The 23,708-nt window shown below is 50.1% G+C and overlaps 1 protein-coding gene across 3 annotated transcripts in view; it reads left to right on the top strand.

Annotated features, from left to right (window-relative positions):
• Nucleotides 1-525: 525 nt before the first annotated feature.
• Nucleotides 526-23,708, top strand: part of SLC25A29 (solute carrier family 25 member 29) — a 30,527-nt gene continuing 7,344 nt past the window's right edge. For all 3 annotated transcript variants that reach the window (XM_040412660.1, XM_040412659.1, XM_040412658.1), the window contains exons 1-2: nucleotides 526-958; nucleotides 19,034-19,077. Coding sequence is in view for 1 of the 3 variants with exons in the window: in XM_040412658.1 (XP_040268592.1) it covers nucleotides 925-958; nucleotides 19,034-19,077 (78 nt within the window). In the remaining 2 variants the exon portion in view is untranslated. The remainder of the gene's footprint in view (nucleotides 959-19,033; nucleotides 19,078-23,708) is intronic.

A 23,708-nucleotide genomic window follows, 5' to 3' on the forward strand; every position in this document is an offset into this window, starting at 1 on the left:
GTTATGGTGGATCTGTGGATGACACGCTGTTATGGTGGATCTGTGGATGACACTGTTTCGGGGGATCTGTGGATGGCACTATTATGGGGGATCTGTGGATGATACTGTGCATGACCACCACTGATGGATTGCAGGGTGGTCTGTAACCATGGAAACGAGCAGTGTATAATGCGATAAAAAAATTAATCCAGAAAGCAAAGGATTAGGAAGCAATATGGAGAATCACAATACATTAGTAGGTGGTTTGTATTAACTTCCTCTACACGATAAATGCCAATTGCTGAAGAAAGAGAGGACCCCTTTAACCCTTCCCTGGCTGCCATGTAGCAGAGCTCAGCAGGACGCCGTTCAGACTTCTCTCACCCCCGGCACAATCTCCTTCTCGTCAACATGTAGAGGATGCTGCGAGCTCCGCCCCTTCCCCTCCTCCTCCACAGATGGGCGTGACAAGCAGCCGCGGCTGTGGGTGTTGTCTCTTCCTCCGGCGCTGATTGGACAGGACGCGGCTCCTAAATAAGGACATTTGCACCTTGTTGGGCGGCGCCACAGATAGAGCTGGAGTGAGGCTGGCGCAGAGCCGTGCGACAATCTGGGAGGTGGCGGCGGCGGCGGCGTCATTAACATTATTACCATAGGGTCAGCAGTGCAGCCCGGCACCTGATCCTCCCGCTGCTGGCACCTCAGACTCCCGGCTACCCCCTGTCCTGCCCTCACCCCCCCATAGGAGCTCTGTCCTCACTACGACCCCCATAGGAGCTCTGTCTCACTACTACCCCCATAGGAGCTCTGTCCTCACTACGACCCCCACAGGGGCAGAGGATCCTTGTCCTTTCCGCCCCCTGTGGCACTGAGGGCATCTGGAGCTGGCACTGTGGAGCACACTGAGGAGGACACCTGGTATCATTGGCATCCGTCCTGGGAGGAATGGCGTTGGATTTCCTGGCTGGATGCGCAGGAGGTGAGATCTGCATCTGGTCAGTCATTGCTCTCTGTCTCGGTGCCCTCCATATGCCATAGGGCACTGCATGGCAGCAAATATCAGTCTGATCCAGGCAGGAATTGTATGGTGATAGCTCTACCATATCTATAAGCATCGCTGCCATCCAGATGCTGTTACTTTGTATCAAATGTTTCATATTATTGTTACATTGTATCAATTTATCCATTATAGAGTGTAAATATTGATATGTAGATAGATTGCATTCTAATGTGTGGCAGGGGGTGCCCCCTCAGTGAGAATACTGCCTGGCATTATACATAGGGTAGGAGATGTGGCAGGGGGTGCCCCCTCAGTGAGAATACTGCCTGGTATTATACATAGGGTAGGAGATGTGGCAGGGGGTGCCCCCTCAGTGAGAATACTGCCTGGTATTATACATAGGGTAGGAGATGTGGCAGGAGGTGCCCCCTCAGTGAGAATACTGCCTGGTATTATACATAGGGTAGGAGATGTGGCAGGGGGTGCCCCCTCAGTGAGAATACTGCCTGGTATTATACATAGGGTAGGAGATGTGGCAGGGGGTGCCCCCTCAGTGAGAATACTGCCTGGTATTATACATAGGGTAGGAGATGTGGCAGGGGGTGCCCCCTCAGTGAGGATACTGCCTGGTATTATACATAGGGTAGGAGATGTGGCAGGGGGTGCCCCCTCAGTGAGGATACTGCCTGGTATTATACATAGGGTAGGAGATGTGGCAGGGGGTGCCCCCTCAGTGAGAATACTGCCTGGCATTATACATAGGATAGGAGATGTGGCAGGAGGTGCCCCCTCAGTGAGGATACTGCCTGGCATTATACATAGGGTAGGAGATATGGCAGGAGGTGCCCCCTCAGTGAGGATACTGCCTGGCATTATACATAGGATAGGAGATGTGGCAGGAGGTGCCCCCTCAGTGAGGATACTGCCTGGCATTATACATAGGGTAGGAGATGTGGCAGGAGGTGCCCCCTCAGTGAGGATACTGCCTGGCATTATACATAGGGTAGGAGATGTGGCAGGAGGTGCCCCCTCAGTGAGAATACTGCCTGGTATTATACATAGGGTAGGAGATGTGGCAGGGGGTGCCCCCTCAGTGAGAATACTGCCTGGCATTATACATAGGGTAGGAGATGTGGCAGGAGGTGCCCCCTCAGTGAGGATACTGCCTGGCATTATACATAGGGTAGGAGATGTGGCAGGAGGTGCCCCCTCAGTGAGAATACTGCCTGGTATTATACATAGGGTAGGAGATGTGGCAGGAGGTGCCCCCTCAGTGAGGATACTGCCTGGCATTATACATAGGGTAGGAGATGTGGCAGGAGGTGCCCCCTCAGTGAGAATACTGCCTGGTATTATACATAGGGTAGGAGATGTGGCAGGGGGTGCCCCCTCAGTGAGAATACTGCCTGGCATTATACATAGGATAGGAGATGTGGCAGGAGGTGCCCCCTCAGTGAGGATACTGCCTGGCATTATACATAGGGTAGGAGATGTGGCAGGAGGTGCCCCCTCAGTGAGAATACTGCCTGGTATTATACATAGGGTAGGAGATGTGGCAGGGGGTGCCCCCTCAGTGAGAATACTGCCTGGCATTATACATAGGGTAGGAGATGTGGCAGGAGGTGCCCCCTCAGTGAGGATACTGCCTGGCATTAATACATAGGGTAGGAGATGTGGCAGGGGGTGCCCCCTCAGTGAGAATACTGCCTGGCATTATACATGGGGTAGGAGATGTGACAGGGGGTGCCCCCTCAGTGAGAATACTGCCTGGCATTATACATAGGGTGGGAGATGTGGCAGGGGGTGCCCCCTCAGTGAGAATACTGCCTGGTATTATACATAGGGTAGGAGATGTGGCAGGGGGTGCCCCCTCAGTGAGAATACTGCCTGGTATTATACATAGGGTAGGAGATGTGGCAGGGGGTGCCCCCTCAGTGAGAATACTGCCTGGCATTATACATGGGGTAGGAGATGTGGCAGGGGGTGCCCCCTCAGTGAGAATACTGCCTGGTATTATACATAGGGTAGGAGATGTGGCAGCTGCATACACAGCCTAACGGTGCCCTCATTATAGCTGGTAGGCCTGTGTGCCCCTCAGTATCCGGGCTCTGTGTCTGATGAATGGCCTGGATCACTCAGTATTGTAGGGGGCTGCTGGAGGAATCGCCGCATTGGGTGGGTTTCATTATAAACCTGGGTAAGATGAGGAGGCCCCATGTTCTCTACCTACGTGGTATGTACGTGCATGGCATTAGATTATTGGCAATGTCGGTATGAATCACCCACAGCTCTCACTTCCTTCCCTTTGCAATGCACTGCAGATTAGCAGGGTGGATTAGTGAGCCGCCTTGGTACATGTGAACAATGGGCACGTTGGCCGCCTCCGCCGCCGTGCACAATGAGGCAGAGAACATTGCTGCAGCACAGGACACGGGTCTGGAGGATTTGGAGTTCTTTCGAGTTCCTCCTGAGATTAGGAAGGGATTGCAGCAGATTTGTGTCCTCCTCCCATCTCGTAGAGGCCGGCTCCTGTTCGGCTGCATATGAATGTGCTCCCGCTGATAGCATCAAATGGATGCCACACAGTGGGATCTGCATGACAATCGCCATGTGCCTCTTGGCTCTGATTGCATGCAGGGCCTTGATCTAGGACGCTGTGCTCGATTGGGCGTGAGGCGGTTTGCAACCGACACTTTCATGGTTAATTGTCTGTAGGTCTGAGTCATGACATTTGATTTGAGGAAGTGACGGAGGACAACAAAACCGGTTTTTATAGCAGATACCAATGCAAATCCATGTTTTCTGCAGAGAATCGGACAATTATATTGTATATGTCTTTATGGCAAGTGGGAAACGTCTTCTCCTGGAGTCCAAATCAAGAATTGGATTCTGCAGGGTGATGATAACCGGTGGGCCATAGCTGTAAGGGGTGAAGAGGTAGCAGTCCAACCTGATGCCCAAAGGCATCTCTACCACCTTAATGCCGGATCCAGTAAAAACGCTGGTGTTAAAGTATCCTTACAATCTTTAGAAAGCTTACAGATTTGCATTAGTTACTCCCATGCATGGGAAAACCCTGGTGTGTCTTCCTTGCAATGAGTAGAATATGTCCCTTTGCTAATGGAAGAGAGGAGGACGGTGTTTGAGGATCATGTGAGGTTAATGAGATCTTCAAGACCTGGCCAGCAGAACTTAGCAGGCCCAAGAAAGCAAGATAATGTCTTGGCACACCATCTTAAGCGTCCATTTTCCATGTGGTCTCCATGATTTGGTGGCCAATGTCTATAGGGTGTGGGAAGGGGGAGGGATGCCTAACTTGCACCAGAGATCTGCTGTCTGAGGAACCCTAGGGAGGGGAGCAGGGACTATGCATGTCTATGAAACGTGGTGGAGGGGTCTACGGGACTTTTTGGTTCCTTGCAGGATAAAATCAGAGCACCCTCGCATACATATAAAATTGTTGGCCAAAATCTGGTCTTGTGTGCATCATGGGCAATGTCGCAATGCACAAACCTGCTCTAGAAGTACAGTATTATTTCACACTCTTCCTGGGAACATTTCAGGAAGAAGGGATTTGGTTGCTTTCTGCTTGTAGGCATTGTCTACATTATAATTTATTTTTGACCCTCTAGGCCTGTGGTAAAACATCTCCCAAGATGCACACCTGCTTGGCTGTTCTCAGAACTCCACAGAAATAAATGGAGCATGCTGGGGGTTGTAGTTTCACCACAGCTGGAAGGCCGGAGGTTAGCCATCACTGCTCTAGGTAGTCCTCCTATGTTTTCTGTAGACCACATCTCAAGGGGGTATGTGACGCCCAGTGGTTGGGAACTGCATGCCTTCACGTACGCCGGGTGGTTAGGAACTTGCAGAATTTCTGCTTAAGGCATTTTTTGTGTAAAGGCCCCTTTTACATGAGTAAATAATTGATTTGATCAGGCGGTGAACGATTCATTATTTAAGTCATTAACGCTCCACCGATAACCCTTTAGAGGCGCAGAGTATTGTGGAATAGATTGTCAGGCAAACAGTGGGCTCCTCTGTGCCGGAATCCACACCTGCTTATAGTGGATGACGATTCAGGTCGCTATGTTTTTGATCATTCAATACTTTTTCTCTAACTGATTGTTTTTGCCCGAATAAAAAAAAAATGTGTGTGTGTGTATATATAATATTTTTTTTAATGATTATCTACTTGGGTAAAGGGGCCTATAGCCTGTATTACACTGGCAGATCTGCTAGATGATCGCTAACGAGAAATCATCCGGCAGTGTAATACTGCCGCCGATAAACGAGCAAATGCTTGTTCATTGGGCAATCATGATCTGTCAGTGTGCAGAAAGATAACGATTTGCAGGCGGCAGATCGTGCTGTATAATCGCGATCTGCTGCTGGCAAAGAACTAGACAGCATGGGGAAGAGCGATGCTGCGGAGGAGATCGCTGCATGTAATAGCTGCAGTCTGTTCTGCTAGCGAGCAGGCGATTGTCTAGAAGGAATGCTTCCCTCCCGACAGTCGCTTTCAGAATCGGGCTGTGTAATATACAGCCCAGGGAATGTGTCGTCAGAAAATCACCTGTGTGCAGGTTTAGGGCTCATTTTACACGGCCGTTGCCCCATTGGGGCCCCGCATACGGCGGGTCCGCAATACACGGGGCACCAGCTGCATTTAGTTGAAAGGGTCCGGAGACGCGGTACGGAACGGAAACCCTACGGAAGCACTACATAGTGCTTCCGTGGGTTCCGTTCTGTGCCTCCGCACCGCAAAAAGATAGAACTTGCTCTATCTTTTTGCGGAACGGACGGATCATGAATGGGGTGGCGATCCGCGTGCGGCAGCCCCACGGCCGGTGCCTGTGCATTGCGGGCAGCACACGGTCGGTTGAGTACGGACACATCAGTAGGCATTAACATTGAAACTTGCCCCTGAAGTTCACAAATTGAATTTCTCCTCTTCCATGGATACCTAAAGCACGGGACAGCTTCACGTAACGCCAATTATTTGGTTTGTTGGAGGAAACTGAGGGAATCCCAGAGGGACTAGAAGCCTGTCTGTGTGCGTGTGTGCACGTAGGCTCCTCCGTGTAGCAGGGGCTTCTCAGGAGGGGGTGGGGGTCTTGTTTTTTTTTTTTCCACTCTCAAAGACAGGAGTCAACAGGACCTCGCTCCAGCCCTGACCCCAACACCTGTGGGAGGCAGTTGTCCTGTATGTTTTTTTTTTTTTGGTGGATCATCCAAAGCCTCTGAGAGTCTCACTTAAGAAGAATTGAAGACCTTTCGCACATTCACAGACCATTGGAAACCATTAGGCCTCTTTTACACCAGCGTGACGGATTAGGTCCGGATGCGTTCAGGGAAACTCGCGCCATTTTGCAAGCAAGTTCAGTCAGTTTTCTCCGCGCGGGTGCAATGCGTTTTGACGCAGCATGTTCTATATTCTGCGTTTTTCACGCAGCCCCGGCCCCATAGAAGTGAATGGGGCTTCAGTGAAAAACGCATTGCGTGCGGATGCAATGCGTTTGTCACTGATGGTTGCTAAGAGATGTTGTTTGTAAACCTTCATTTTTTTTATCACACGCGTGAAAAACACATCAATACGCATTGCACCCGCGCGGGACAAAAACTGAACGCAATCGCAGACAAAACTGACTGAACTTGCTTGCAAAATGGTGCGAGTTTCACTGAACGCCTCCGGACCTAATCCGTCACGATCGTGTGAACTCGGCCTTAGGGTCCTTTTTACATGTGAAGATGGGTTGTATAATTAGTGCTGAATAATAAAGGTTTGGGTCTAGAACATTGGCCTCCAACCTGCTGCAAAACTACAACTCCAAGCGTGTCCTGACTGCAGGAGACCTCTGATCCAGGGATTTTTGGGGATTTACAGATTGATGGTCATGAGTATCAGATCGGCCTCGGTCAGACTCCCGCATTCCCCGCGATCAGCTAAACGAAAAGGCGGCTTCCCCCCCCCCCCCCCACGAGCCCTTAGGCCTTTTTCTAGGCCATGTGATGTGTACATCGTCCAGCGCTGCCCTTGGTAAGATGCCAGGAGGCTGTGGCCCTCACTCGAGCGCTGGTGAGCTCCTCGAACAGTTGTCTGGAGTCGGATCCCCGCAGATCTCATATTGATGACCTTCCCTGACGATGGTTCATCAATTTGTAAATCCCAGAGAAACCCAATGTTTCAATGAATGTCACGTGTTCTCTAATCCTAGTGTAGATAAAGTCCAAGATGGGCAGATGGTTGCAGGCCACATCTCCTGCATTCTTCTTCTTCTTCGCATATAGTAACATGTCCATATGGTTGCTCTCGTATTAAGATAGATTTACACAGGCCGATTGTCGGCTGCTCGTTCAGTGAAGGAGACTGTGCGATCTCCTCCACAGTATGAGGACGAGGGATCGCTATTGTGAATAATTGTTTCTGCTGTTTGGACCGCATGATCTGCTGCCCAGAAGCCATGATCGGAGGGGCCTGCATGAACAACAGGATCGCCTAATGAACGAGCGTTTCGCTTGGTGGTCGGCTGCGCACTCGCACGGGCAGATTGTCTGGGACAACCGCTCGCAGGTCGTTGGCTCCTGTAAATGCAGCTTTATTACTTAATACATTGGAGTCTTTATGGTCCAGAAGTAAAGGTACTGGAAGCATTGTTCTTTTTGGAGGAAGGGGATGGTTTGTGGTGGACCGACCAAAAGGTTGTAGTGTCTAACAACATGATGCGCCCCCAAGGCCATTAAAGGTTTTAAAATCTTGAAAAGAATTTTAAGTGTTGCGTAAACATTGGCCCATGAGCTGTGCTGATGTTTGTTGGAGAGATCCTTTTTGTTCCTGGAGGAAATCGGCCTATACATCCGAGGATGCATGTGTCTGGGGGTATCGGAAGCAAGAGAGCTGTCGGACGATCAGTTATGTCATGTGGTGTATGGCGGACTTTACTTAAAGGGGTTCTCCGGGAATTAAGAAAATATGTGAATATTACTTTACCCCTTTAAGGCTACTTTCACACTGGATCTGGCAGGGTCCAGCAAAAACGCTTCCATTACTGATAATACAACCATCTGCATCCGTTATGAACGGATACGGTTGTATTATCTTTAACATAGCCAAGACGGATCCGTCATTAACTCCATTGAAAGTCAATGGGGGACGGATCCGTTTTCTATTGTGGCAGAGAAAACGGATCCGTCCCCATTGATTTGCATTGGGGGGTCATGCCGGATGCGTCTTGCTCTGCATCCCAGGACGGAAAGCAAAATACAACATGTTGCGGTTTGCGTTCTGGTCTGGGAACACAACGAAATGGAACCAAATGCATTTTGGTGCACTCCGTTCTTTCAGTTTTGTCCCCATTGACAATGAATGGGGACAAAACTGAAGCTTTTTTTTCCGGTATTGAGATCCTATGACTGATCTCAATAACGGAAAACTTAAACGCTGGTGTGAAAGTACCCTAACACGCACCAAGGAGAAGCAGATTGTCGGGAATGAAGCATTCCTTCCTGACAGTCGGCTGCTCGTTCAATGGAGGTCAAGACCTGTATTTACATGCAGCGATCACCTCTACAGTATGAGGACGAGGAACCGCAATTGCAACCGCTCGTCCTCATACAGCTGCATTGTTTCTGGGCAGTAGATCGCTGGTTAGACAGTTCTGTAGGGAGAGAAACCATTGGTTGACCCGGGCATTTCTGTCCTTGGCCTGGCTCATCCACTTAAGAGGGGAGTGGTCGGTCACCAGGCGGAATTTTCTACCCAATAAATAATAGCGGAGAGACTCGAGTGCCCACTTGATAGCCAGGCACTCTCTCTCCACTATACTATACTATACCGGGCAGGGCCGGCCTTAGGTGTTCAGGCGCCCTGTGCGAGCTAACCTTGTGGCGCTCCCCCCCCCCCCCAAAAAAAAAACAAAAACACTGCTTGTTGCTGGCATCATGGCATAGGCTGGCTGACTATCCAACCAAGTAGTTACCAGCCCGCACACCCCAAAGGCCGGTGTAATGTTATACTTCCCTACTTCGTGAGATTTCCCTACCCTCGTCACTTCCGGTCGCATCGGACATGACGTGAGGAGGTGTACAGCGCCGCGCAGGCGCACAACGACAGGTTAGGGAAATTTCACAGCAGAGTGCGCATGCGCCAGGAGCCTCGCCGGCGGTTAGGGTAGGGAAAAACTATGGGCCAATGCGCAGGCGCAGTGATCGGATGGATGTTCAGCTGAACACCGGCCGACACTGCGCATGCAGCGGGAGCCTCACCAGCGGTTAGGGAAGGGAAAAATTACGTACGGGCCAGTGCTTTTTCCCTACCCTAACCGCTGTTGAGGCTCCCAGCGCATGCGCAGTGTCGGCCGGTGTCCAGCTGAGAAAATTAGTTTCCAATGTAGTATCTCCCTTGTCACTCATTATTCCCCCCCCCCTCTCCCTTGTCACTCTCATTATTCCCCCCCCTCTCCCTTGTCACTCTCATTATTCCCCCCCCTCTCCATTGTCACTCTCATTATTCCCCCCCCTCTCCATTGTCACTCTCATTATTCCCCCCCCTCTCCATTGTCACTCTCATTATTCCCCCCCTCTCCCTTGTCACTCTCATTATTCCCCCCCCTCTCCCTTGTCACTCTCATTATTCCCCCCCCTCTCCATTGTCACTCTCATTATTCCCCCCCTCCCTTGTCACTCTCATTATTCCCCCCCCTCTCCCTTGTCACTCTCATTATTCCCCCCCTCTCCATTGTCACTCTCATTATTCCCCCCCTCCCTTGTCACTCTCATTATTCCCCCCCCCCCTTGTCACTCTTATTATTCCCCCCCCTCTCCCTTGTCACTCTCATTATTCCCCCCCCTCCCTTGTCACTCTCATTATTCCCCCCCCCCTTGTCACTCTCCTTATTTCCCTCCCCCCCTCCCCCCTTTTCACTCTCATTATTTCCCCCCTCTCCCTTGTCACTCTCATTATTCCCCCCCCCCTCCCTTGTCACTCTCATTATTCCCCCCCCCCTTGTCACTCTCCTTATTTCCCCCCCCCCCCTCCCCCCCTCCCCCCTTTTCACTCTCATTATTCCCCCCCCCTCTCCCTTGTCACTCTCATTATTCCCCCCCCCCTCCCTTGTCACTCTCATTATTCCCCCCCCTCTCCCTTGTCACTCTCATTATTCCCCCCCTCCCTTGTCACTCTCATTATTCCCCCCCCCCCCTTGTCACTCTTATTATTCCCCCCCCTCTCCCTTGTCACTCTCATTATTCCCCCCCCTCCCTTGTCACTCTCATTATCCCCCCCCCCCTTGTCACTCTCCTTATTTCCCTCCCCCCCCTCCCCCCCTCCCCCCTTTTCACTCTCATTATTTCCCCCCTCTCCCTTGTCACTCTCATTATTCCCCCCCCCCTCCCTTGTCACTCTCATTATTCCCCCCCCCTTGTCACTCTCCTTATTTCCCTCCCCCCCCTCCCCCCCTCCCCCCTTTTCACTCTCATTATTCCCCCCCCTCTCCCTTGTCACTCTCATTATTCCCCCCCCCTCCCTTGTCACTCTCATTATTCCCCCCCCTCTCCCTTGTCACTCTCATTATTCCCCCCCCCTCTCCATTGTCACTCTCATTATTCCCCCCCTCCCTTGTCACTCTCATTATTCCCCCCCCCCTTGTCACTCTTATTATTCCCCCCCCTCTCCCTTGTCACTCTCATTATTCCCCCCCCTCCCTTGTCACTCTCATTATTCCCCCCCCCCTTGTCACTCTCCTTATTTCCCCCCCCCCCCTCCCCCCCTCCCCCCTTTTCACTCTCATTATTTCCCCCCTCTCCCTTGTCACTCTCATTATTCCCCCCCCTCTCCCTTGTCACTCTCATTATTCCCCCCCCCTCCCTTGTCACTCTCATTATTCCCCCACCTTGTCACTCTCTTTATTTCCCCCCCTCCCCCCTTTTCACTCTCATTATTTCCCCCTCCCCCCTTTTCACTCTCATTATTTCCCCCCCCTCCCTTGTCACTCTCATTATTCCCCCCCCCTCTCCCTTGTCACTCTCATTATTCCCCCCCCCCTCTCCCTTGTCACTCTCATTATTCCCCCCCCCTCCCTTGTCACTCTCATTATTCCCCCCCCCTTGTCACTCTCATTATTTCCCTCCCCCCCCCCCCTTTTCACTCTCATTATTCCCCCCCCCCCCTTGTCACTCTCATTATTTCCCCCCCCCTTGTCACTCTCATTATTTCCTCCCCCCTCCCCCCTTGTCACTCTCATTCTACTCCCACCTCCACCTCTAGTGTAGCGTGGCCGAGCTCTGTTCGATCCGTGGTACAGGAGCATTTGTTTCCTGTACCCGGCCGGACTGACAGGAAGTGCTCACTAAGTGAGCACTTCCTGTCAGTCCGGCCGTGTACAGGAAACAAAAGCTCCTGTACCGCGGATCGAACAGAGCTCGGCCACGCTACATTAACAGCACACAGCAGGCGCAGGCAGGATTCTTTAGAGCGGCAAGCGCTCAGCCTCAGCCGGCGCAGCATGAGGGGCGCCGCCGGCCGCCCGAAATTATATAAGCAACTTTTTTTTTTTTTTTTTTAGACCGCAACGGGCGCCGGGCACCCCCTGCTAAATACAGGGGAGGGGGCGGGGGCCCGCCCAGAGGGAGAACACAAGTGCCGCCTCGCCTGCTGCATATTACATTGCGAGCTGTCGGCCGCCCGGCGCCCCTGTTGCTATGGCGCCCTGTGCGGCCGCATAGCCCGCACACCCCAAAGGCCGGCCCTGATACCGGGTCTCGGCTGGGGTGAGCTTACGGCTGAGGAAGACATGGGATGCTCCTTCCCCGTTGACTTCCTGTGACAGTACAGCACTGAGGCATACTTCGGAGGCATCGGTCTGTACTATAAACTCCCTTTTGAAGTCGGGCGTCACCAAAACCGGGGACCCGCACAGGGCCGACTTCAAAGTGGAGAAAGCCTCTTCCGTCCGATCATCCCAGCGAACCATCGTTGACTTGTGTCCCTTCAAGAGTCCTGTCAAGGGCGCCGCTAGAGTAGCAAAGTGGGGGATAAACCTCATGTAATAGCCCACCATTCCCAGTCGGTACTGTGGATGACAATGTCGTACAGGTAAGCCAAAGCGTACCAATGATGTGGACGAAGCACAATGTCCATTAGTCGCTGAAAAGTGGCGGGGGCGCCATGCAGACTAAGGGTAAGTAAGACCTTATATTGATACAGCCCCTCAGGCGTGATGAAGGCAGTTTTCTCTTTGGCAGCCTCCGTTAAGGGCACCTGCCAGTACCCTTTTGTGAGGTCCAAAACAGAAAAATACCGGGCTTGTCCTAACCTCTTGATGAGCTCATCCAACTGGGCCATGGGATACGCATCGAACTTGGAAACCTCGTTAAGTTTTCGAAAGTCATTACAAAACTGCGACGTCCCGTCCGGCTTGGGTATCAATACTATAGGACTGGCCCACTCACTTTTTGACTCCTCAATGACGTCTAGCTGCAACATTAGCTGCACCTCCTCCGAGATGGCTTGTCGCCGAGCCTCAGGTACCCGCTATGGTTTTAACTGGACTTTTGCCTGAGGCTCAGTGACAATGTCATGCTGGATTATGAAAGTGGGTCCGGGGAGGTCTAAGAACACATCCGTGTTCCGACTAACGAACTCCCTGGCCTCCTGAGTCTGTTTTTTATTGTGGCAGCCGCCTCTCTTGCATCAGACAGAGGGGCCGGTACCTCTTCTTCTAGAAAACCGGCCGCGGGCTGTCTTCTCTACAGGTTTCCCTATCTTTCCATGGTTTGAGTAAATTCACATGGTAAACCTGCTCCGGCTATCGCCACCCCGGCTGGTGTACCATGTAGTTTACATCTCCAATTTTCTCGAGTACTTCGTAGGGCCCCTGCCACCTGGCTAGGAACTTACTGTCCACGGTCGGCACCAGAAGCAAAACCCGATCACCTGGGTAAAAGATCCAGACCCGAGCCTGCCGATTATAGACCTGACCTAACTCTGGGCTCGCTGAGTGGCCGCCATATGCTCCCTAACAAGAGGTAACACTGTCTCTATCTGATCTTACATCTGGGTAACGTACTCAATGACACTTTTATGTGGAGGGGTTGTTGTTCCCACTTCTTTTTGGCCACGTCCAAGAGACTGCGAGGGTGTCTGCCATACAGCAGTTAGAAGGGCGAGAACCCAGTAGAGGCCTGGGGTACCTCTCACACTGCAAACATGAGATAGGGCAGAAGGAGGTCCCAGTCCTTCCCATCTTTAGCGACCACCTTTTTGTAACATATTTTTTTAATGTTTGGTTAAACCGTTCTACCAGACCGTCCGTTTGCGGATGGTAAATGGATGTCCGTAGTTGTTTTATGTGCAGCAACTTAGAGTTCCCTCATCACCTTGGACATAAAAGGGGTCCCCTGGTCGGTCAGAACCTCTTTAGGACCGCTACTCGGGAAAACATCTCCATTAATTCCTTAGCTAGGAGTTTGGCCGAGGTATGTCGCAGTGGCACCGCCTCCGGGTACCAAGTGGCGTAGTCTGGAATGACTAAGATGTGTTGATGCCCTCTGGCAGACTTCGGTACTGGACCTATGAGGTCCATAGCTATTCGGTCAAATGGTACTTCGATAATCGGGAGAAGTACTAGGGGACTACAGAAATGTGGCTGTGGCTGGGGGCTAGTTATGTGACAGGTCGGGCAAGACTTACAAAACTCTTCCACTTCTTTGAATATGCTGGGCCAGTAAAACCACTATAGAATACGATCCTGAGTTTTCTGCAGCCCCAGGTGACCCCCGAAAATGTGTTGGTAGACTAGATCTAACACAAGCTTGCTTTAAGCCTTGGGGACCACCGACTGTTCAATAGTCTTACCCCGCAGTTGGTTTACCCGATACAACATATCCTGATGAACCACAAAACTGGGAAACACTGACTCTGCCCCAGGTTGTTGTGGTTCACCATCTACTATTAACACTATTTTCCCAGGCGCGGGATAGTGTACCAAAATTATCCCTGAAGACATTGAGGTCTGCCAATTCAGGACCCGGCGGCAAGTCCTCCACGTCTCCCACCATCACATTTAGCGTCTCCCCCTCTTCCACCGAAGTGGTGGTCATCCCTACCTCTGGCCCTTCGGTCTCAGGTTCCCAGGGTTTTGGTCTCCCCCCTGAGCCGGGCCACTCTGCTAGGGTTACCACTGTCTCATGAGTATCAGTCACTGTCATAGCAGGCCACAGTGACCGGAAGCCCAGGAAATCTCTCCCTATTATGAGTTCATAATGTAGATTTGTGGCGACAGCCACCTCGTGGGTCCATCTACCGGCCACTGTGGTTAGAGACACCAGCGCGTTGGGGTAGTCTTTTAAGTCTCCGTGGATGCACATCACCCCGACTTTCCGGCCAGTATACTCAGTGGACAGCACCAGGGTAGCCCTTACTAGGGTCACCAGACTCCCTGAGTCCAGCAGAGCCTCCGCCGGAGTGTCTCCCAATTCCACCTGGCACAAGTGATCTAGAGACTCTGGGGTACCTGTTGCACAAAGCCTCCTGGCATACAGCGACTGACGGTAGCCATAGTTAGTGTCCATGGGCTCAACCCGATGGGGACAGTCAGCCCTTACATGGCCAGGCTCCTGACACCGCCAGCAGACTATCAGAGCCAGGTCCGCCGTGGGTACATCCTGGGCGGGTTTTATCGGCTCAAATCTCCGGGCCTGGGGTGGAGATTTCCGGGGTTTTGCCGACCCCCTCCTGACAGAACCCTCCTTTTAGATTCCTGGCAGCTTTATAGTGGTCCACCATCTCAAGGGCATTGCCAAGAAACACCTGACCGATCCAGTGCTGGAGAGGGTATGGCAAAGCCCTCCAGAACATATCGACCAACAGACGATCCAGCATAGCAGTGGGACTCAACACATCAGGCTGTAGAGGTGAAATAAGTCATAATGCTGGATGCTTGCAGGTTCAGCCGGCTTAAACCCCCACCGATGCACCCGCTGGGCCCAACCCAACACATTCCCCCCCAGTCTTACCAAAATGTCACCCTTTATCGAAATACACCCGCTGGGAATCGGATGCCAGGAATGAAGCGACGACCTCAGCCCACTAGTCACGGGGTTGCTTTTCCCTGGTGGCCACTTTCTCGTACATCGCCAGGTAGGTTTCGATGTCGTCTGCGGGGATCATCTTAGGAATCGCGGCACAGACTGCTTTCCGGGCATCGTGGACGCTCGGGGTTGCTCCTGCTGTCTGCAAAGCCATCACGTGTTGTAGCAGCAACTGGTTAGTCTCCTGCTGCTGCTTATTAGCCTCGCGTTGCTGCAGGTTTGTCTCTCGCTGCTGCATATTAGCCTCCATGAGGGCATTCACAACAGCCTCCATTTTGTCGTGGGGCATTGGTTGTAGTACAGCTGGTTTAATCTACGACATACAACCGTGACTGAAAAATGCAGAAACCAAAAATATCGGCGTTTACGCCAGCCTCACTGCTCTTACCCGCATCCTCCACCAATTGTGGGGACTCGCTCTGGTAGACAGGATTAGCAGACGCAGTATAGAGGCAACAACAAGTTCTTTGGATCAAACAGTTCAGTGTTTTATTCACCCTTTAGGCAAGTGACAAAACAAGCAGTCATAATCAAACAAAAAGTCACCTTGCGGTGTTGGTGGTAATTCACACCATGTGGCAATTCTCCCTCTAAGAGTCCTTGAGCATAGCAGCACCAACCTGTTTTCACACCAAACAGGTAGCAAGCCTTCATCCAGACACAATGCTCCCAGATCCCAGATCCCAACACAGAGTCCTGGCTTCTGAGCCCAGCTGCCTATTTAAGGACAGCCAGGTGCTGCCAAAACCCGGATCGGCATTCAAAATCCGGTCTGGTATTTGACCTCGCCTGGCTGTAAATCAGCCCAGCAGCACATGCTGGGAGGAAAATACCTGTTTTCCCAGACCAAACCTCTCACATTCAAAATCTGGTCTGGTATTTGACCTCACCTGGTTGTAAATCACCCCAGGAGCACATGCTGGGAGGAAAATACCTGTTTTCCCAGACCAAACCTCTCACTGTGTCAGAATATATATAATATATATATTTTTAAAAAAATCCAGTCCCATAGAAATGTTTCATGAGTGTTGTTTGATTCAAGCCAGAAAACTTTATGCCCCCCCTCCCCCATTCGTCAATTAAAATGTCCACTATGGCCTTCATCTGTTTGATACATTTCTTCATAATCCAAGCCTCTGGGGATGTCCTGCTGCAGATACATTGACTGTCGGGGCACCTTGTGATCGGGTGGTCCCTTCTAACAATGGATTGAGGATCCCTATAGTGAAGAATATTGATTGGCTCCTGTGTTTGCTCCAGATCTGATGTTCCCCTGCAGACTTGCTATCGGACACTTGTGTTCCATGGTTGAGGGATTCTCAGAAGTTTTCCAATTCCGCATTGCCCTTGGTCATTCACTCCTCAACAAATTGCTATTAACATGAGAAAAGTTGCCTTGTTTTTCCAGTGAATGTCTCCTGACTTGCAGAACCGGTTTGTCTACACTCTGCTGAACCCAGAGATGAATGCGGAGGAGATCTGGGACTTGCGTTTCGCTCACACCCCCCAAAGAGACCAATCGCCATCTCCCGGGTACAGCTGACATATGAAGTACACGCCACGTGCTTGTTTATGATCAGCTACAAGTGTATTTCAGGTTGCGCTGTAATGTCTGTGCATGCCTCTACTTTCCTGGAATTCTATATTGTGCTCGGGCGGAATGTGATTTCGTATAGCGCCTATATCGTATTTCATGTTAAAGAGATAGGATATGGATGTCATGGGTTATATTCACTGACAGGTGGAACGCATAGAAAACACACGATCCATGTAAGCAATGAGATGTCATGTGGGGTCTCTCATCTGAAGTTGGAGGAGTTGTGTGCCTCCTACCTCTTATTGTTGCTTGACCTTATTAGCAGCTGGCTGGGGAATCGTGTGGTCAACGGTGATCTGACATTGAGGACCTAATCCTGAGGATAGGTCATCAACACATCAACAGAAAAAAGCAGACAACCCCTTTAACATGTATAAATTCTTAGAATCAATGGGAAGATTCACGGGGATAAATCGTACCCTGCAATATGATGGTTTTCTACCACACTTTGAAACTTCACGCCTATGTTCTTGGAAGGATCTTAAGCAACCCAGGGAATGGCCCACATCAATAGTGTGGAACTAAAAGTGACTTGGGTTCTCTAACTTGGATGCCCGGTTGGTTGTGCCAACATTAGCCAAATGCATTTTTTTTTTGTGGTTGGTCATATCTGTGGTGGAATGTGCTTAATGTCTGTAGGCCTCCAGTGGTGGTGTAAAGCTTCTTATCTGACCTGGATGTATTGACACAAACCATCTTTCCTGGAGCTCCCGTTGGAATCTTTTGCCCGTTCCTCGATGACCAGTTGCTGGTTAAGGGCAAACCATCGTGAGTGAAGGTGAACAAAGTTTTTATACTGATGTTTCTTGGGTGAAGTGAATTTTTGCCGATAATTTCACTCTCCATTGGCGTCCACTTGCCATGAAGGTCATCTGATACCAGCCAGCAGACTTTCTCCCTGCTCAGGGATGTCTCTGTATGTGGTGGACAATCATGATGGTTGACCCTTCCTATCTATAGCCCTGAGATTTACATTGGATTAAACTTTGCTCTCCCAGTGTAGTCCACATTGTCCTGCGCTATGGAGTCAACACGCTCGAGCAACACTCTCCTGATTATTGCACGTGTCCGTCTGCTGTGCTGATTCTGTGCAGACAAAGGGGTTAAAAGGGTTTACGTGAGCTGATGGAACAGCCGATTGTCGGGAAGGAAGCGTTCCTGCTCGCTCCGTGAAGGATAAATCCTATATTTACGTGCAGTGATCACCTCCACAGCATGAGGACGAGCAGTCGTTACTGCGATTACTTGTCCCCGTGCAAAATCAATGTTTTTGGGGCGGCAGGTCGCTGTTTAGACCACACGATCTGCTGCCCAGAAATGATTGATTTTGGTGCCTGCATGAACGACAGGATCACCTGATGAACGAGCGTTTCGGGTGATTGGCGTAACATTTAGATGGCCAGCTTATCGTGAACGAGAGTTCGCAGGAATGGTCGTTCCCAATAATCTGTCCGATTTTAATGGTATGTGTAAATCCACCTTTATTTGGCTGCCCAGGTCTCTTCATTTCCATAAACCGTAGATTAAAGGTGACCAGACCATGGATGACCAATGACCTTCCCAAGAACCAAAAGATTTCAATACGTGTTCTAATGCCAAATCGAAAGATGGTGGTTGCCTATAAATAAGCCTTTGAGCAGTTTTGCATTCTATCTGCCTGAGGACCCCTATGATATCGCCAACGATATATAGGCAGTTGCTATGGGGCCCCCCGAGTGTGAAGGGCCCAGCAAGGCTGAATGGCCCCACCCCCTTTCCGACCTAAACGCACAGCTCCCTTCCTCCTTGTCCGTGGAAGTTGGTTATTTTTGTGAGACCTCTTTTGTCCTACAATTTATTTATTTTTTTACAGTCTCCGTCGCAGTGGTAAATTTTTTGAGTTTTGCTTGGGATCTGATTCTACTTTAGCTATAAAGCTGGTTTTACTCTCTGAATGTGGTTTTAGTGAACCTTGGGCAGAAGATAAGTTATCTGCAGAGGAATAAACTTTGTGAACTTTCTCTGTGAGGCAGGAATGTGTGTGTTACCATGACGACGTTTGCACTGCAACAATTACTAGAGTTGCACAAAAGCGTCCCCATATCTAGGACTTAAAATTCTCTTAGAGGGTTTGTCCTGGAGTACGGACATAATAAATTAACTTACTTGTAAGTGCTTATCAAAAGTTTGACCCGCTCCCCCCCCATAGCGACTCCTATTCCTCTACGTACAGCCCTATAAATATTGGAATGTGGTCATGTGACCAGCAGATGAAATGTCGCTATGGATCAAATCGCTTAGAATAGTTAACACCTTTAGATACATTGTTTCCCTCTATGGTAGAGAATTTATTGATTATTATTAAATTATTTTATTTTTTATTATTTTAGGTGCTGCTGGAGTATTAGTTGGACACCCGTTTGACACAGTAAAGGTGGGTTACATTAACAATTATATATCCATTATGTTCTTGCATTCATAGGTATGAGTTGCATAAATGAAATATCCTTTTATTTCCATTTTTAATGGGGATTCCACCTTAATTTTTGCTTTACACGTGTGAGATGTATATTAAAGGGGTTATCCCATCTTAGACAATGGGGGCATATCGCTAGGATATGCCCCCATTGTCTGATAGGTGCGGGTACCACCTCTGGGACCCGCACCTACAAGGAGAACGGAGCGGAGAAAGTTGAGGAAGGCGCACTGCGCATGCGCAGCCGCCCTCCATTCATTTCTATGGAGCCGCCGAAAATAGCCGGCTATTTCCGTCGGTCACATAGAAATGAATAGGAGCGGTGGCCGCGCATGCGCGGTGCGCTCCCATTCACTTTAATGGGAGTGGTGGGGAGCTGCGCCTGTGGTGGACGGACCCCGGGAAACCCGGGGTCCTCCAGCCACAACTCTCTCCCCGGCTTCGTTCTCCTTGTAGGTGCGGGTCCCAGAGGTGGGACCCACACCTATCAGACAATGGGGACATATCCTAGCGATATGCCCCCATTGTCTAAGATGGGATAACCCCTTTAAAGTGGAATTCCCTAAATTTCAGCTCTTGCCCGACAGGCTTCATAATGCGGATTTTCTATACTTGCTTAGGATAAGTTATATCCAGCGCTATAAGTTAGGGATCATGCACACGACCACAAAAAAAAGGATCTGCAAAAAATACAGATGATGTTCGTCTGCATTCCGTATTTTGCAGAACATAACAGCTGGCCCCTAATAGAACAGTGCTATACTTGTCTGTAATGCGGACAATAACAGGGCATGTTCTATTTTTTTTGCGGAACGGAAATACGGACTGACGGAAACGGAATGCACATGGAGTAACTTTGTTTTGTTTTTTGTGGACCCATTGAAATGAATGGTTCCGCATACGGTCCGCAAAAAAAAAACGGAACGGACACGGAAAGAAAATAAGTTTGTGTGCATGAGCCCTTATAATGATGAGAGCTTGCGGTTAGGAGTGTGCTCCTCAGAATACAGGTCATATCGAAGTGGAGCTCCCCTTGAAGGGCAGGGTAATGCATTGAGTCACCTGGCAATTTTCATCGGAACTCACTGATTTTAAAGGGATAATTCAGGATTGGAATAACATGGCCGCTTTCTTCCTTTACTGATCGGCAGGTTGTGTGTGGTATTGTTGCTGAGTCTCATTCAATTTCATGAAATCTGAGCTGCAATACCATGGACAGTCCATGGACAGGTGTGGCGCTGTTTTTTAAAGAAGGCAGGTGTTTTGTTTTTTTATTGTTTTTATTTTTTTGTAATCCTTGACCTTTCCGTTAATCTCTTTAAACCTGGCAGAGATGAGCGGTGCCAGTGTAGTCTTGCTGCCACTTATCTTCCTTATAACCTCTCGCTCTGCAGGACTTAACCCATCTAAGGTGGTCATAGAGTCGGCAATGTGCCCCTATCACCAAAAATATACAAGATTAGATACAGTTGTAACAAACCTTCAGCTGTGAGATATATTAGGTCTGTGCAGGTTCTTAGCCTCTGGATTTGAACAAGAATGCTCTCATTCACTGACAGCAAGCAGAGGACATGAATAGAGAGAAATTGAATGTACAAATGGGGGAAATTTGCAGGACAATTATTAAAGAGGTATTAGAAATGCTTACTTTTTCTTTGGAGGAAGGGGGGGTTGATGATTACTAGAATGGGGGACCCCAGCGAGACCTAGACGAGAAGGGGTTTGTATGAAGTGGTGCTCCATTCTATCTAGCAATTGGTGGGGTTCTTCGTGGTTAGATCAGCAGGTAGGTGATACCCATTTAAGAAGAGGGGGCATGGAGAATTTGGATTCCCTTGCAAAAGGAAAATAAATTTGCGATCGCTCCTACCACTCAAGGGAGTAATTCTGCTAGTGATGGTGTATTAGGGAGTTACTATTTAAGCAGTTGTACCATGTTTTCCCTTTCGTCCTAACCAGCAGCACAAGTGGGGGGGAGTTCTCCCCTGTGAAACTGGCAGGAGAGGTGGAATTTTTATTAAAATTATTACCCGAAATTAACTAAACAATTAACCCACCCCCATAAAGAGACGCCCGCCCCAACAGACAATGCTTTTTTCTCTGTCCTGTGAACAGAAGACCGGTCCAGGCATTGCTGGCTGTTACCATATATTTTTGATGTGATTATTACCCATAGGACAATACGCGGACGGGGTCGCGGTCGTGGAAAAGACCGTAAGGCGGACCTATGACCCTCCTGCCTGCCCTCCCCCTTCCCCTCCAAACCTTCTGTGCGGTGCACAAATTTTCAGTTCCCCTCCAGTTGGAGGTCGCCTAAGTTTATTTCAGCAGGCCTGGCTGCAAGACCAGTGGGTCCTGGATATAATTACCCCAAGCAGTCGGTGTTGGAGGACTCCGTCTTCCTTTATGTGCAGAAGAAGGCTTTAGAGGAGGTTCCTCCTCGCAAACGAGGTCTGGGAGTTTACTTCCCCATATTTTTAGTCCCGAAGCCTTCAGGGAATTGTCGTATGATCATGGATCTCTGCTACCTAAATCGGTTCATAAGGCCAAAGCACTTCAGGATGGAGACCATTTGATCACTAATCAGTGTTCTAAATCCAGGGGATCTAATGATTACTATAGATCTGAAGGACTCGTACCTTCATATTCCCATTCACCCAGCTCACAGGAAGTTCCTAAGAGTTGCGGTCTCCATAAGGGGGGTGGTAAAACATTACCAGTTTGCTGTGCTGCCCTTTGGCATTTCTTCCGTTCCCCACACCTTCACTAAGGTTGTGGTTCTGGTTGTCGCCCAACTCAGGCTTCAAGGACTAGAGATCGTCCCATACCTAGACGACTGGCTTCTAAAAGCGGCTACTCTAGATGTTCTTCTATCTCTCATCTTCAGCTGGCTCTTCAGTCTCTCCAGCGCTTGGGCTGGCTTATAAATAGGGAAAAATCTGAAATCCTTCCGTCTACCTCCAGGATGTTCCTGGGTTTCCTCGTAGACTCCGAACAGATGACTCTCTCTCCAGAGAGGAATGATCGAGTAATAAGAGCCGCGCAGTTCCTCATGGTGCCTCGGCGAGTGTCCATCAGAACTCTCATGAAGATGTTAGGCCACATGTCAGCGTCTGCGGAGGCAGTTCCTTGGGCCCTATGGCATCTACGTCCACTTCAGGAAGAAGTGTTAGCAGTCTGGAATCGCAACCCCAGGGGGTTGGACAAGATGCACTCCCTGTCTGCCAAAGTCCGTTCCTCCCTCAAGTGGTGGAGGAACCTATCAGATGGGAGGTCCTTGATTCAACCTCGTTGGATCACGTTGACCACAGACGCCTTCCTTCTAGGTTGGGGAACCCATCTGGAGGAGAATCCAGTACAAGGTACCTGGAGTCCACAGAAGAGGCTTCTCTCATCCAATTTAGGGCTCTTTCACACTTGCGTTCTTTTCTTCCGGCATAGAGTTCCGTCGTCGGGGCTCTATGCCGGAAAAATCCTGATCAGTATTATCCTAATGCATTCTGAATGGAGAGAAATCCGTTCAGGATGCATCAGGATGTCTTCAGTTCCGGACCGGAACGTTTTTTGGCCGGAGAAAATACCGCAGCATGCTGCGCTTTTTGCACCGGCCAAAAATCCTGAACACTTGCCGCAAGGCCGGATCCGGAATTAATGCCCATTGAAAGGCATTAATCCGGATTCGGCCTTAAGCTAAACGTCGTTTCGGCGCATTGCCGGATCCGACGTTTAGCTTTTTCTGAATGGTTACCATGGCTGCAAGGACGCTAAAGTCCCGGCAGCCATGGTAAAGTGTAGTGGGGAGCAGTATACTTACCGTCCGTGCGGCTCCCGGGGCGCTTCAGAGTGACGTCAGGGCGCCCCACGCGCATGGGTGACGTGATCACATCATCCATGCGCATGGGGCGCTCTGACGTCATTCTGGAGCGCCCCAGGAGCCGCACGGACTGTAAGTATACTGCTCCCCCGCTCCCCACTACTACTATGGCACCCAGGACTTTAATAGCGTCCTGGCTGCCATAGTAACACTGAACGCATTTTGAAGACGGATCCGTCTAGTTTGTCTTGCTCTCTACCATTTTGCTCCTTTTATCCGCGGGAAGGCGATAAGAGTCCGCTCAGACAATACGACGGTAGTTGCTTACATCAACAGACAGGGAGGCACAAGATCTCAACCTCTTCTCCAGGAAGTTGGTCTAATTCTTTCTTGGGCAGAAATCAGTCTATCCCACCTTTCGGCTGTCCACATCAGGGGGTTTCTTAACATGTTTGCAGATCATCTGAGTCGGGGGGGGGGGGGGGGGGCTACCAGTTCCAGGCGAATGGTCGCTGAACAGAGACGTCTTAACCCGAATCACTCTCCGGTGGGGTATTCCTGAGATCGACTTGATGGCGACCCGGTTGAACGCCAAGGTGGACAGATTCTTCTCCCTCTACAAGGAAGACAATCCTCTGGCGATAGACGCTCTGTCCATAACATGGAGGTCCAGGCTGGCTTATATATTCCCTCCAATTTCCATGATACCAAGGGTATTGACGAAAATCAAGCAAGACCAGACCCCGGTCATTGTGATAATACCATTCTGGCCGAA

This window comes from Bufo bufo, chromosome 11 (assembly GCF_905171765.1).
Source record: "Bufo bufo chromosome 11, aBufBuf1.1, whole genome shotgun sequence".
Classification (NCBI taxonomy): domain Eukaryota; kingdom Metazoa; phylum Chordata; class Amphibia; order Anura; family Bufonidae; genus Bufo; species Bufo bufo.